The sequence below is a fragment of the Triturus cristatus genome, chromosome 8 (assembly GCF_964204655.1).
Source record: "Triturus cristatus chromosome 8, aTriCri1.1, whole genome shotgun sequence".
NCBI lineage: Eukaryota > Metazoa > Chordata > Amphibia > Caudata > Salamandridae > Triturus > Triturus cristatus.
In genome coordinates, this window is record NC_140591.1 from 58,496,998 (window position 1) to 58,513,871 (window position 16,874).

A 16,874-nucleotide genomic window follows, 5' to 3' on the forward strand; every position below is an offset into this window, starting at 1 on the left:
TAAAGTAGTCTGCATGCACACAATATTCTGTGTCTATAAAATCAGAGGCTGAATTATGTTTTCAGTTTAACCTTTCTCCCAGTGTATACGTGTACACTCGCATAATCCCCGAATATGTGCAATTTACACACTAAAAAACAGCGATGTTCCCATCAGTCTTGTTTTAAAAACCACTATCAAATGTTTTTCATTTCAAGGTAATTGATTTGATAACTTTACTTTATTTAGAAGGTTCTATATCATATACATTTAATGGCTTTGATGTTTATGGGCCTGATTCACAAACTGCACTTTTGAGTAAGGTTACACTTCTGAGTAACTTTACTACTGGTCTTTCTAAATGCTTTTGCCGTGGCAGTGTAATACAAGAGCTCTTTAGACAACGAGAGGGTGTAAAGCTCTTTCTGCAGCGGTTTCAGGTTGTGGAAAAAAGATTGGCAAGTTAATTGTTCTATTGACATAAAATTGAGAGATATCCGTAGGCAGAAAACTAGGGTTGGTTCCAAGGACAAACCAATCTTTGTGCACTTGGATTTAAGGTTACTCCATTGCTAGAGTTTGCATATTTCAGACTTTTTGAAGAGAAGGGATTGCAACAAAAAAAGAGGCCACGTTCTATTATACAAATTCCAGTGGACAAGAGTTTTGTTGCTCAGAGGGCGGCCACATGAACTGGGCAAGAATGTTTCAATACCAAAAAGGGACTTGTGGCACCCGGAGGTAATTACTCTTAAGGCCTTCCATAAAGTCTGAGTACTCTTATTTTGAAACCGGACTTGTGCTGTCATTTGCATGCAAGCTGCCACAGCCACTAAATGTACCCTTACTGTAGTGCGCGCTAAGTCGGTCTTTTGTAGGTGCAACAAATAGAGCACAATGTCTGGCACCAAGGCCGCCAAGGGCTGCCTGTTAACTGTGGTGCAGCAGGTGACAAACTATTTCCATCTGGCTGCAAAAATCCTCTATGGTGGGTTTACGGGAGTCTGAGAATTTGCGTACTATCTGCTGGAAGCTGAAGGCACCTAAACTCAAAGACTTAAGGTGTCAAAATGCAAGATGGCCTTGTGTGTTTTCGTACGATGTAAACAGATAGACCATCAGGGACACGGAGGTCAAAAATAGCGTTGAGGTTGGAGCATTGATCTCTTGCTCGTTTGTTCATGCATTATGTATTATACTGTGCAGGTCAGTACAGTGGTCGTCCTTTCCCAGGAAATGTTCTGCCTCAAGAAGTTGGTTATGGCAAATAATCCAGTCCTAGATTGTCTGAGCCACCTAAGACAGCAGAGGAGTGTGCTTTACCCCACCGTGCTTTTGAACGCCATACATTGTGGTCATGTGTTTGAATGAGCCTTGGTTTGTCGTCAATCAGTTTGTAAAAGGCTTTGAGCTCTTAAGAGAACTACCATCACTTCTAGGAGACTGAGGTGCAGCCTTTGTTCTGGAGAAGACCACTGGCCTCGATCTGGGAGGTGACAAATGTGCTCTCAAACCCGTAAGGAAGGAGTCTTTAGTTATGTTCACTTGCCGCTGGTGGTCGAGAAACAAACTTACCAGTAACAAGTTCTTAGTATTCCATCGCTGCACTTTGAGCTGAATGCTGGACTCCAACACTAGATCTTCCCATTGCCCAGTGACGTGTGAACTCCGCTGGGTTAGACACTCCTGCAACGGAGCATATGAAGACGAGCATCCAGCAATACAAGACCTCATTTAGGGTGTTTACACTCTATATGGCCACTTCCTGTGGTAATTGGGCAAAAACCTAACCAGTGAGTCTAAATCAGCTAAAACCAAGATGGTGGAAATCTAAGTTTTGTGGTCACATCAGGTAGCCCACCTTGTCTTGGTGCATGTAGTAATAAATCCATCACTGGAATCGGTGTGGCTTTATTCTAGGTTGTTAGGCCATCATGTAGCTAGGGAATTCGTAAATACCAGTGTCCAGCACATGTTCAAGATGACTTCCCGGTTCACTTGTGATATCTAAGAAGTGACTTAGACATCACAGAGGTATATCTGCTCATGCAGAAAGGTTCTCACATGTAGTATAGTGCACCCTACTTTAGGGCTGAAAGGCCTGCTGTAGGGGTGACTTACCTGTACTGCATGCAGTGTCTGCAGGCGAAGTGTCTTCACTTTTCTCTGCACCATGGAATGCAGCCTGCAATGGCAGTTTTCATGATGGTGCTGCTGAGGGGCCCCTTAGGATGGCACAATATGTGCTGCAGCCCTTAGAGACCCTCTTTATCCTCCTTGCCCTAGGGACCAGGGGTGACACTTACTAGGAACTTACAGGGGGTGCTAAAGGTATTTCCAATTGGGGGAACAATTGTACAGTTTTAGGGGTAGAGATCTGGCATGGAGGACCTGGATAGCGGGGACCTGGATAGCGGGAACCCAGTGCACTTCTGTCAAAATTGAATCTATACACGGCAACAAGTGGGGATGACCATGTCAAACAGGAGCACATTCCTTTACCCATCCCTTGCCATCCCTTTGAGGCAGGTACTGGTCTGATCAAGTGTGGCCAGAGATATGGTCCTCAGTCAGGCCATCACTAGGCATCAATGACAATAACTAACCCCCTGGTAGCTCCAGAACACAAAGTATACAGTTTAGGTTTATTGCATTTTACTGCGCAGGACTCCTTAAAGTAGTGCTTGGTCTAGTTTTGCTTTCACTTTTACAAACATTGCATATTAGGTAACGCTGTTCGAGACTCTTCTTTGAGCATTCATATTCTGCTAGAACGATGCCTTGGATTTAGTAGAGCCCATTCACTCCATCTTTGAACCCGAAACCCATGCACATATATGTGGGTGTGTACACCTGACGTGTTACGGAGGGCTGCGGGTGAGACACCCTACCTGGGGACCTCTCGGATTGGTGTTGAACTCCTCCACCATGTCCATTCGGAGTTTGGGATTCACAGAGCCATCGATGGTCGCATAGGATAGGCCAATCCGCTTTAGGTGAACAGCAACGATCTTCAGCATGCTGGTCCACTGGGAGACAATGACACTAGGAAGGGAGGAACCAGAGATTAAATGAAGACCCAGATGTAAAACCAAAAAGATAAAAAAAAAAAGATGCAGGGCTACAAATGTGGAAAAATGCTAAAAGCTGTTAAATGATATTAAAGTTGGCCCAGTGAAGCGTGACCAGCTGTGCCGATCTACCGGAACACATATCCACGACCACCTAGTCACACTCGTCGTGGTAACTGACGCACACAGGCAAAGGCTGATGCTTCACATCAATCCCTGCTGCCTCCCCACAAATGCCTTGCATATCACGTTCTTCAATGTAAAGTGGATGCAGCCACCACTGAAAAAACATCAACCAGAAATAAGAGCGCGTTACCTCTTCTGAACCTCTGGACTGCTACGGATTGCTTTAAGCTTCAAGAGTAGACATGAGATCTGGAAGCAAAATGCATCATCGTTTTACTGGACATATACAGAAAATCACAACATAAATCAATTCATATCCTAAAACAATCCATACATAACACAAAGACTAACAAATAGGGTTAAGTGTCCAGTGACTGTGGCAGTAGTGACTGGTTAGTATGAGAAGCCTTGGAGTTGCCCTGCATGTTGAGGCTTTAGGTCAGGGTCTTATCTGTCAAAGACTCTGAAGAGCCAACACCTCGCTATCAATTCAAGGAACCCACCGAATATTAGAGAAACGCTGCCATTGTATTTTTATGGATAATACAAGCTTAAAATAAATTAGCTTAGGGTAAAGGTACAAAATTATTAAGCAAGTCAAGGTCTGAGAAATCATTTGAACCCCCAATAAAGTTGCAAAACAGAGCACCCTCCATGCATATGCACAAGGCCCACATTCTCCTAACGCATTTGGGGGTCTCACTTGAGCCGTTACAAGAGATTAAAATATCCCCTGGTCCGAGTATATAGTGCCATCATTTGAGATTGGCAAACTTAAGCCTCTGCTTGGCTAAAGACAGCGCTTTGTTAGACCTTCAGCTAAGTCTTCTCCCCTAGGTCCCATTGCTAACCTGGGTTGGAAAGGAAATTATAAGCACTGGCCACCAACAAAATAATAACGCCTTATTGTAAGAACGGTCGAAAGGTGATCCCTCACTGGGATAGGCACAAGCGACTAAAGACGGGGCGGAAGAGAAGAAGCACATCGGCTGTGCCACAAATCCTCAAACATTTGATAAATCCTGTATGTGAATGGAATCATGTGGAAAATTAAAATGGAGAAGGAATGAAATGTCCACTTTTGTTACCAGTCCTGGCAATGGAGTCAGTAATGGGGAATCGAGCATTGCTCCAAGAGCAGCAGAGCTGTGGGAAACGTAGAAAGTCACATATGTGGCAAATTATATGACGCCTACACGGCCTTCAGCATATTTTTTTTTCATCATTTTTGATGAGTGCCTGTGGGCCCGACTTGCAACCACCGGCTCAAATTAGGCACTGTATATACACCACAAAATGGAAATAAACATAGCCAAATAAAACCTGTTACTTGGAACAAGTATACTAATGAATGCACTTTGACTCGTATATTACAGTGCTAAGGTCAAGTTTCTTATCAATAACACCTAACAGTGTAAATAACTGAAAAAAACAACTGTTGTATCGCAGATTCTGTTCTACAATCAAGTGACCGAAGAAAACAACTGGGGCGATACACAGAAAGCTTGGTTGGGATTCTGGATTACTGCACGAGTCTATCCCCTTTAGCTCTGGATAGGATTACACACTGTTTTGTTTTTAATTGTTGTACATGCACAACACAGCACAATCCACATACACAGATGTGACTGGTCAGTCATGGCACCTCCCCCCTCACTTGTGCATATGTACTGTTTATGCATATACGAGGAAGGGCAGGTTTCCTCCTACGATACACACTTACTGTAAGGTATTAATGCATTGTAACTGCCCATCGATGTCCTGGGTGCGATGTACAGATACCACATTGAGATGAGATTCTAAACATTCAGATGGGGCACTATATGTATGAATGGGAATGAGTCCAGTTACCCACTGATGACCGCTAGGTGTCTCCAGCCCTATTCCAGCTTTATGGGGATGGCTTTTGCAGGAAAATATATTGTTTTTATAAGCTGTTCTTAAGGAGTAACCAACGTACAACAAAATACACATTCACCCATTAATACATGCGCGTCGCAAATAATCAGAGTAAAACCGCTGGACATGGGCCTCATTCCCTACCTTGCTGCTCTCTCGGGTGTTCTCAAAGAGGTCGGCCTTGAAGCTGGTGCCATTCAGGGACACCATGGATTTGGGATCAGGGGTCTCGAGCTCGGACAAGGTCAGTGCATTGAGCTGCTCCTCTAGGGACAGTGTGAGGCCTTCATTCTTCAGTTCCAGCTGGTCCAGGGTCTAACAAAGGACAGAAATGAAGTAACACAAAATCATCATTCTCAAAAGGTACGGGAGTGTGGTAAATGATGTGACTCACAATTGCCATCGTAAGGAATATGTTGGGATCCGTGTTGCAGAGGACACAAAAGAAGTTACTTGCCTGTCACGTTAGATGTGTTATTTAGGAAAAAGTTACTTAACTGTTTTGATTACAAAGTGTCCTCTTAGGCCAAGCCTTGTTCTGTGGCATTGGCACCACCTGGTCAAGAGCATTAAGAATTGTACCAATCATACAAGTCTGGGTTCGACGCATATTCCCTTGTGAGCCCTAACCTGCAATTTTCTAACTAGTGTCGTTAGTTTTTCCATGAGTTCGGACTATCCTACAGATGGCCTTTGTGGGGCAACCCGTTTTGCCTTCTGTAGTAGCATTACAAACTACCATCAGATCTTGTGGGGTGAAGACTTGTAACTGTACTCACTTAAATGACATTAGCAAAATTGCATCCCACAGGTACCATCCCACCCAGGGAAAAAGCTACTTCGAACCCTCATTAAAAATGGGTTTATAAACTGGTATTTGCATACTGGGCACATATTCAGATAAAAAAATACAAGTGCAAATAAATGCACCTTGGATTTTAAAGCTCACAATCTTTGCCTTTGCTCAGCTCATGTTCACAGGGGTGTTTCGTACATTGTGGCGTTTCACTGCAGGTCACGTATTATGGTTTTTATTTAAAAACTTGCATTAGCTCTTTATCTTTCTGGATTTTGGGTTGGAAATTCATAGCAATCATGTGCATTATTTTGTGCTTGGTTTACGGGGTGACAAAGGAGCAACTGGATCACTCTGCTTTTATTTTACGAGAGCATCTCGATATCCTGGTGACTCTCTGGATCTGAACATCCATAATTTGTGTGTGTAGCCAAAATATAAGACAACCTTCCATTTCTTCATCTCGGCAATGTCTGCTATTAAACACACTAAATAGTGCTGGTGGCATGCGGTGCGTATTTTGGGTTGATGCATCAATTCCATTAAATGGCAGGTTGCCCGTCGATTTTCAAAATTTTGAGGTTCATAGTTTTCAGTCGTTTGAACACAGGATCGGTTCTAAAAGGTTAACTTTTGTGGAGACTTACTTTAAAGTAACCAGATAATAACAATTTCAAAGATGTTCCTAAACGACAGTCAAAATGTCATCAAAATATCAACTTAGGAGACAGATTCTAGATAAAATCAGTTTCTAGGCTTTGCCTTTAACATGCCACTTGCTTTTGAGAGGGAATCTTTGTTCACAATGTCTTTAAAGAAGGGAAATTCTTTCCAAAGACTACAAGGGAGGAAAGTAACTAAACTAGATAAACTCCTACTAGACAAGCTAGGAACAGTCTAGAAGGGCTAGATGCTTGATGGTGGAAGATCACATAAAATGTGACATTTTGAAGCTAAAGTCTTGCCAGCAGCTGGAGACTACGGGAGTGTGAGAAAGTGCCATCTTTCTTGCATGGTATGCCCCCACTTTTTGCTGAATTTCTGAATGTACTTTGACTGAGTGTTCCCTGGACTCCTGCCAATCAGGTGCCCAGGGCCTATGTTCCATCCCTAAAACACAAAACACAAATTGGCAAACCCTGGCCACATGTCAGCCCCTGGTAAATGGTACCCTAGGTACCCAGGGCCTTGTGACCAGGGAAGGCCTCTAAGGGCTGCAGCACTCATTGTGCCACCCTTAGCGGCCCTGTACCCTTACACACACACACACTGCCCTTGCAGGCTGAGTGTCTGGGAACAAGACAAAACAAAGTCGACATGGCACACATCCCTGTGTGCCATGCCCACCACCTACACTGCCATGGCATACATCAGCCACCCCTCTAGCTGGGTGCCCTATGCCAGTTGTGTGGGCACAGGAGCAGGAACCCTGCACCCCTACAGTACCCAGGTCCATTCCTGGGCACTGTAAGTGCAGTGCTGCCATTTAAGAGCACATGGTGCTGAGAGCTCATCAAACACAAACTCCACAGCACCATATTGGCAACACTGAAGACTGAGAAGTTTGGTATCAAACTTCTCAGCACATGAAATCCCACACTGGCATCAGTGCGGGTTTAATGTACCAAGCACCCCAGAGGGCATCTTAGAGATGCCCCCTAAAACCTAACCTTCAATCCACGTCTGTTCTGAGGCTGCCTAGGCCGCCACACAGCCGACATGTTGCTGGACCCCTGGGTAGGAGAGCCCCTGCTCTCCTGGGCCTGCAACAATGCACATCCTGGGCGAGGTGCTAAATCTCCTCCCCCAGGATGGGCAGGGGGAAGCTTCAAAGGCATGCCGCCTCTGTGAGCTTCCCCAGGCCACTGCAACCCCCCACTCTGGCAGGGAGCTTGGCCGGAAACCCCAAATAAGGACAGGGGATGTGCCAGCCTGCCAACCCCACCCCTCAGGTGGGGGAGGTGAGGTGAAGCACATCTCCGGGCTCTCGCCATCTTGAAGATGGGAAGCCCTGCCCAATCAGGATTAGGCTACTGCCCCCCTCCCACAGGAGAGAGGCAGGATAGGGGGTATACCCACCCCAGGACAGGGACCCATTGGTCCCTGCCCTTCACCTACCTGTAACGCCCCTAAATCTAGGATTTAGGGGCACCCTGAACCTTCCTTCCCCAGATTCCAGATTCCAAAATCCGAAGAAGAGCTAGAAGAAAGAAGACCTGCCCTGCAGCTGCTAAGAAGAGGAAGACACCAACTGCTTTGGCCCCAGCCCTACCGGCCTGTCGACCCTCGAACCTGCTCATGCTCCAACCCGGCATCTCTTGTGACCAGCAACCTCACAAACCCCGGAGGACCTGGCTACCTTTTGACTCTAAGTCCCCTGGGACTCCCATGAGTAGAGGCTCTACTCAAAATCTACTTCTAATCCCTGGCAGCAGCCCGGAACCGCGAACCCAGCACACTCTGCACCCGCCAAGCCTGGCCAGAGCTGGAGTGAACAAAGACCACGAGGACGACCCAACGGCGACTGTGACCCCCGAGTCCGGCACCCAAGGACCTCCGACACTCCTGAAGAAGCCTGCAGCCTCAGAACCCAGTGCCTCCCCCAACCGCGATCAACAGAGGGTAAGATTTCCCGACACCAAAAGGCACCCCTGCACCCGGCGCCCCACGGCCCAATGTGCCCAATCCCGGGGTACCTACCTATCCTCCAACTACCCAACTTACCTCTCGAAGTGGTGGTGGCACCTGAAGAATCTTCGTCCCCGAGCTTGCAGTCTTTTTCTAAACCGGAGCTTTCCCATTTAAATCAATTGAGCACCCGAAGGCTCAAAAGCACCCTGCACCCAGCCGCCCGAGTGGCCCTGTCCGTACAACCTCTACACCTCCACTTCCACACTTGCCCCGAGTAAGTGACCAGGAGCCCAGCTCCCACAGCCGCGTGGCCTGCTAGCCAGCAGCCACCAACCAAGGTCCCCCTACCACTCATAGGATAACAGTGGGCCTAACTTTCTCTGCACCCGGCCGCCCTTGTGCCGCTGAGGGTGAACCAACTGTACCTACCTGACCCTGGGAGACCCCTGAGTCTATGCCCAGAACCTTAACTCTGCCAGTTGAGTACTTACCTTTAAACCGATAATTTTCTGCATAGGGTAACATGGACTGGTTTTTCCTGAAATTTCTTCTAAGTGTGGACTTTTCAAAACTTAAAATATTCACCAAAAATCACCCGAGTTACGAAAACGAAAATACTCACCTGCTATTAGGTGAGCTCCCAGTGCTGGATCTTGGTGCCCAGCACGGACTCAGAAAAATACTTACAACTGTACTTGCCAGTAACCCAATTTTCTCCCATTGGAAATCATTGACTTTGTCAAATTTCTTCTGTCAATTTCTGAAAACTTTAAATATTCTTTCAAAATCGTATAATTTCTGAAAACTTAATTACTTACCTGTTTTGGATAAAGGTCCCAGTACTGAGTCTAACAAGAAAAACAGGAGCAAGCCCGTTCACCCAGCTGAGACCGGGTAAATGTAGTAACAAAAACAATGTCTCAACAGGGAAAGTGAATAAGGGGACCAATCAATACACAATTCAATCAAAAGCAAGGGAGGGACAAGAGAGACCAAGAGATTGAAAAAGAAAACAGATTTTATAGTTAAATACACAATTGGTATGTATAATTTAGAATAACCATAACAAACATATGTGCACTGACAGTGAAGTGAACAAGTGAACGACGCAGTGACATAAGTGTTAAAATGACAAGGTGCGGCAAAATAATTCAAATAAATTCAGGGTCGAGGAGGAATATATACAATGAACAATTCGCACATAAACTTTAGGGTTTTACTCGTTTCGATTGTTTGGCCCTTCCTGGATTGATCCGGTTTTCGGCTATTTGATAAGCCCATTTCAAGCGCTGATTCACTCAAAGCCACGGATTTTCACCGCTGGATGCTTCGTGCTTTCTCCATACTTGATTGCCAGATTCACAATTAGAACCCTGATTGCTGATTACAATACAGCAACTCCTATGCTTCAAGGTATTTTTTGTGGGCCTGCATCTTTCCTGTGTCATTTATAGACACCTAAAGATACCCTCCTCATTTGACGGACTAGATTTATTTGTCCTACACCTTCCTGCATTCAGCCATGAGGTGGTGAATTAATTAACCCCGTACACAGGTATTTTTAAATATTTCAATAACCATAGTCCTGATGATGACCTCAACGCAAGGAGGTTGAAACGTCGTCGACCGGACAGCATTATTTGCGGCTAACTAAAGGGTCTTTTGTGACCCTAAAGATTATGTGCGAATTGTTCATTGTATATATTCCTCCTCGACCCTGAATTTATTTGAATTATTTTGCCGCACCTTGTTGTCATTTTAACACTTATGTCACTGCGTCGTTCACTTGTTCACTTCACTGTCAGTGCACATATGTTTGTTATGGTTATTCTAAATTATACATACCAATTCTGTATTTAACTATAAAATCTGTTTTCTTTTTCAATCTCTTGGTCTCTCTTGTCCCTCCCTTGCTTTTGATTGAATTGTGTATTGATTGGTCCCCTTATTCACTTTCCCTGTTGAGACATTGTTTTTGTTACCCCAGTACTGAGTCTAGGCACCCAGTACTGGATTACAAAAGTAAAGAGAACATACTATACCTGCAACATGAAATTATTGCCATAGGGAATCATTGACTGTTTTCTATAAAATATTTTCTAAGTGTCAACTTTTAAAATAGCAAAATATTATCTAAAAATCACCACAGTAATTAAGTCGACTTTTATCACTTGTTTCTGAGTACTGTCCCAGGACTGAATCTAGGATCCAGACCTGGAATTCCAAAAGTAGTCTAAAGGTAATCTATTGCAAAGAACTTGAAACTTCCATTGAACTCAATGCATTATTGTGTTTAGAATTGTGTTGCCTATTGCATCAATTTGTAATTATTTACAAAAGTCAATTGCATATTGCAAAAGTAATTACCTACAGCATCTCATTCTGAGAAAGTAGATTTTAATACCCATTGTTGGTTCTAAAATAAACAAGTATATATTTTTTATATATAAACCATTGGCCTAGAGTTCAGTTATTGAGTGTGTGAGACCATTTGCTGGCTGAGTGTGTACAACAAATGCTTTACACTGTCCTCTGATACTGCCTTACTGCTCAACCAAGCTACCACTTTAGAGAGTAAGGTTATATCTAACTTTAGCCTCTGCCAAACCTCTGGGGACTGTGGACTCTGTGCACACTGTACCTATTTGGGAACAGTATATACAGAGCCACTTTCTCACAGGGAAGCACACTGGATTCAGGGCCAGCAAACCAGATCCTACACAGTGAAAATGTCAAACACCTATGGCTAATCATAGGCGACGGGAGGCAATAAATGAAAGGCAGATCTCTGCCGATTTGCATTTCTGTATATCGGTCCCAACATCCTGAACACTTGGCCTTACAGGAATAGATCCCAGATTGGGTGCAGCGGCCATTGAATTTGAATCACCTTCATAAATCTAGAAGACATTTTGTTGGAGACCACAGATACCTTCCAAAACGTTTTAAGAGGTATTGGTCATGAAAATGTAACATGATTAATATCTTTGCTCTCGTCATGAAGCACAACTGAAAATACCCTTTGATGGCTTTAACCCTCAATAAGCATGAGCAGGGAAAATTAACTCCGAATGCTGGAAGGCGGGTTAGCCACTATGCTAATGAATGGATGAGAAGTGGTGCCAATTCTCAGCTTAGGAAGCACAATTTTTATTTCTCGGAATGCTTCGTACTCTGTGTATATGTAACAAAAAACCTGTTCTTTAAACACTGGAATGTATGTGGGGTGAACAGAGAATTTCTTTAGCTCAATGAAAAATGAGGACATTGGCTTTAACAGCCAAGTTTATGAGAAAACAAAAAATGTTTTTAAAGTCAGTGGAGCTATGGAACAGAACAGGTGAAAATAGTTGGAGGAGACAGCCTTAGCATGCAAATGGGTAAGGAAGAACGACATATGCTCATCACAATTCCGTTGCATGTGAAAAAACTGTTGCTGCGGACCTCGTGACATCAGAGAAGGAGTGGGGTTCTCTATGTTGCATTCATGCATTTCTTTTTTTTTTTTTTTTTTTTTAAGTTCAAAATGTTTTATTACATTTTCATAATAATGAACATATACAGACAATACAGATTTTTTTTAGCCATAAGCGAAAATACCTATATAAAATTTCAAAAGCAACAATAAAATACAATAGGTATAGATGTCTAGATAATCAATGAAAGAGGGAAGATAAACGAAAAAGGAAGGGAGGGAGCCATGAATAATTACAATGTCAACTTATGAGAAAATAGAGCTACATTCATCATATAAGAATTAAGTAAAATGACTGTAAAACGGTATATCAAGTATAAATATACAATTATAGAGATAAATATACATCTATAGGTAACCAAAAAGAGGGAAACAAATTAGAGCTATGATTAATCCCATTCATGGATAATTGAGCACCTCTTCTTGTAAAAATGACCCATGACCACCAAGCATGAACTGATAATGACGAAATATCCTTCCAGCAAAATGTAATGGACTTTAAAGCAGCTGATATTAGGAAATTAAACAATTTACCTTCTAATTCAGTTAAGTTATGCAAAAGACCAACAGATTTACATATTAACATTTTGTAAGAAATAACGTCATGGATATGAAATATTTGTTGTACAATATCCCAAACATCAGACCAAAATTTAAAAATTAATGGACAATCAAAAAGCATATGTTGTAATGATCCAGGAAGTAATTTACAATGCCAACAAATGTCGTCTTGCAGCAGTTTAGCACGAAATAAACGTACTGGGGGTCCATAAACAATTGAATAAAATATAAAAATTGGTTTGGTAAAGCGAAACAGGTATCCCGCCTGAAATACTATTAAGCCAAATAATCTTCCAAGTATCGTTGGACAAAGAGAGTGAAAGCTCAGCATTCCAAAACGTTGAAATTATATTTAAATTGTTTCCTATAGAATTAGATGATTTTTTATATAAAATAGATACAGTATGCGAGGACGTAGAGATAGTTCGAATATATATTGCTAAATCTGCTTTAACATTAAACGGAATACCATGTGGGAAGAAATCTAAAATTGAATTACATAAAGACTCAAATTTAATAAAATCAGATTGAGGTAAACTAAATTTCGTTTGTAAAGCTTCAAAAGAAATAAAAACATTGTCGAAATAAATATCCTTAAGATAAAAGATACCAGCTTTAATCCAAGAAGTCCAAAAATTAACATTTCTATTCAGTTTAATAACATTACTGTGCCATAATGACAAATCTTCAGTATAAACCATGGGGGATAAAAAATTTTAATCCAGGTCATTAAAAATGAGTTTAGTGGATTTGATAACCGATTTTTGCAAATATTTTGACCTGTTAGACATTGTTAGCAAGGTGGTCAATGGAAAAGGATCCACAAGAGAATGCTCTATATGAAGCCAAGTAGGACGGTTATTCAAAGAGGAAGGAGTAAACGATATGGAACTTTGTTTCAGTATAAATGCTTTGTGATAGAGAAAAAAGTCAGGCAAGCCAAATCCAGCATTGCATTTGGGTATTTTTAATTTTTTATAACCAATACGAGTTGATTTATTGTTCCAGAGAAATTTGGAGAGAAGTCTATCAATATCTTTATAGAATTGTAATGGAAATTGAATAGGAATCATAGCAAGGGTATAACAATTTTTAGGAGCAATAGTCATTTTAATGGAGTCCATTCTACCCCACCAAGAGAGGTGAAGTGAAGACCAGACCATTTAGACGTTTTATCTTTGATATAATTCAGAATAAAGTTACTATTTAATGTTACTTTTATGGAGGAGGAAAATAAAATCCCAAGATATTTTAATTTATCTTTTTTGCCAAATAATATCGGTCATGGGTAACATATCAGGAGTATAAAAGATGTTTAAGGGGAAAAATTCAGTTTTATTAATGTTAAGTTTATAACCAGAAACCATGGAGTATTTTGCAATAATTTCTAATAAGGAAGGCATTGATGATATAGGATCACTAATAAATAACACATCATCAGCATAAGCTAAAGTTGTGATATTAACATCCTTAATCTTAATACCTTTAATATTAACACATTTTCTTATATGAGTAAGGAAAGGTTCAATTCCAATAAGAAATAAAAGTGGAGAGAGGGGACATCCTTGTCTTGTGCCTCTAAAAAGAGAAAACTGACAAGACACTTGGCCATTGATAAATAAAAGAGCAGTAGGGGCATAGTACAGAGCAGAAATCATGCGTATAAACGAAGTACCAAAATTAAATAAGGTTTGAAATAAAAATTGCCAATGGATTTTATCGAAAGCTTTCTCTGCATCCAAAGCCAAAATACCTGCGGGGGAAATTAAAGTGGAACTCTGTTCAATAACGTGTAATAAGGTTCTTGTGTTATTTGTAGAATATCTATTCTTCATAAAACCGGATTGATCAAGATGTATAATAGAATCTAATACAGGGGCCAATCTAGAAGCAAGCATTTTAGCATACAATTTACAGTCTTGATTAATTAATGAAATAGGACGATAATTTGAAACAAGAGTGGGGTCTTTATCTGGTTTGGGAAGTACAATAATTAAAGCATCAGTAAAAGAACCTGAGATCGTTCCTGAAGAACCAAAAAAAGTAAAAAGTTGAAATAAATAAGGCAGAAGTTGGGACTGGAACTCTTTATAAAACTCAGCTGGGATACCATCTGGGCCAGGGGATTTTTTTTTTTTTTTTATGGATTTAATGGCAGTTAAAATTTCATCTGCAGTAATGGGTAAATCTAGCCCAAGCCTATCCGATTGTGAAATTTTGGGCAAATCACATGTATTTAAAATAAAAAAAAAAATAAAATAAAAAAAAAAAAGAGTCCAGTAAGGAGGTGATCATGAACATCAGGCTTATTATATAAAGTAGAGTAAAAATCCCAAAATTCCTTAACAATATCATTATGAGATATCGCAATTTTACCATTAGGGCCATGAATTGAGGTAATTTGCGTTCTATCTTTTTTTTAATACGTAAATAATTAGCTAAAAGCTTTCCAGATCTGTTGGCATTAAAACGGAATTTAGCCTTCGAATTAGAAATTTGGATGCCAGCTCTTGTACTAAGGATTGAGTTAAAGTCATATCGAAGTTTTTGTAGCTTGACTTTGAATTGGGGATCATTTGACGAAATAAAAAGCCTTTCAAATTTCGCAATTTGTTTTTCCAAACTTCTGATATGTGCATTGAATGTTTTGTTTTCGTAGGCCATAATTGAAATAGTTACACCCCTAATGTAAGCTTTAAAGGCGTCCCATCTATTGACCATAGAAGTGGATCCTTCAGGGTTGAGTAAAAAATAATCTTGAATGGCATTTAAGATTTTAGGCTTATTATGTTCATCAAGAACAATTCCAGTATTCATACGCCATCTAGTTTGGTTTGTAAAAGTTGAAGTTAAATTCAGAACAAAAGAAATCAAGGCATGATCTGAGACGTCAATATTACCAATTTTAGGAGTCTTTACAGATTGGACTAGTTGCGTGGAGATTAAAAAATAATCAATTCTAGAATGCGAATTATGTGGATTCGAAAAAAATGTAAAGCATTTCTCTGTAGGAAAATGCAAATGCCAAATGTCAACTAACTTGGGGTGGTATGAATAAATGATTTAAAAGCATGAAAAACCTTAGGAGGGCGAAATTTAGTACTAGATATCCTATCCAATAATGGGTCAGCAATAACATTGAAGTCACCTCCAACAATTAAAGGAACTTTACCCAACTTTAGAACCTCAGTGGTAATATTAGACCAAAAAAGAGGGTCATCTGCAGTAGGACCATAAACATTGAGTAAAAATATGACTGAATCATGAATTTTAAATTTTAGCTACAATATATCTTCCATTCGCATCCGAAATTTTACTTAAGACTTGGCAATGCAATTTTTTTGCAACGAAAATAGCCACACCATTTTTTTTACCAATAGCAGGTGATGAAACAATAGTATCAACCCATTTCTTCTTCATATAATTTAAGATTTTGTCATCTATACGAGTCTCTTGAACAAAACAAATATCTGCCGTACAACTACCTAAATAATCTAAAAATTTTGTACGCTTAACTGGATGACGTAAACCTTTAACATTTAGTGAAACCACTTTAATGTTGTAGAAATTAGCCATAATGAATAGTGAAAAAATAAAATAAAATAAAAATCAAGAAGAGGAGAAAAAGAAAAAGAACAATAATAAGAGAAAATAGTAGCTCCAGAACTAGTGAAAGGACAGGAACAATTTTTAAAAAGGAGAGAACGACAAACAGGGTAAAAAAATATCAAGGATGAAACGCACGTGGAGAAGTGTAGCTCACTGGTTAGAGGAGGCATACCCTGAAGCAGAGGTCAGACCCGGGACCAGGGTTCGATTCCCGACGCGGCAGGGTCCGGAGCCCAATTGTCCACGGACTCGATAATTCTCGCTTCGGTGCCCACTCTAAGCACGAGTTCACACTATGCAGCTCTGGGCAACAAGCTTGCTTAATCTCCACAACGGCCCCCCCGCGGCGGGATGCCTAGCTTTCACCTTGGGGATGCCCAGTACGGGTTATCTCACAGGGAATAACCAGGACGGGTTCCCAATGCAAGCGCCGAGATGCCCAAGGGTAAGTCGAGCGCTATAGAAGAACTCTCATACATACATACATACATACGCTTTACAAGCATGACCAAGCCGTTGATGCCCAATGTGGTAATAAACCATTAATCTGTCAGAAAATACGTAAATTAGCCATAATCAAGTATTAGAGTCATGAGTATCCATGGAATGCTGTGAACGCTGATCCAAAAACTGACGCAAGTCATCAGGACTATTTTGAAAGATTGTCCTTCCAGATACGCATTGTTGAAGGGTCAAAAAGACCATATTTGAACCCAAAACTTCGCAG

The 16,874-nt window shown here is 41.1% G+C and overlaps 1 protein-coding gene across 4 annotated transcripts in view; it reads right to left on the minus strand.

The window, feature by feature from the left end:
- TTF2 (transcription termination factor 2) overlaps positions 1-16,874 on the minus strand; it is a 186,546-nt gene that overhangs the window by 22,124 nt on the left and 147,548 nt on the right. For all 4 annotated transcript variants that reach the window (XM_085620975.1, XM_085620976.1, XM_085620977.1 and 1 more), the window contains exons 19-21: positions 5,220-5,390; positions 3,367-3,425; positions 2,871-3,024 (exon numbers count right to left, since the gene is read on the minus strand). In XM_085620975.1, the coding sequence (XP_085477101.1) occupies positions 2,871-3,024; positions 3,367-3,425; positions 5,220-5,390 (384 nt within the window). The remainder of the gene's footprint in view (positions 1-2,870; positions 3,025-3,366; positions 3,426-5,219; positions 5,391-16,874) is intronic.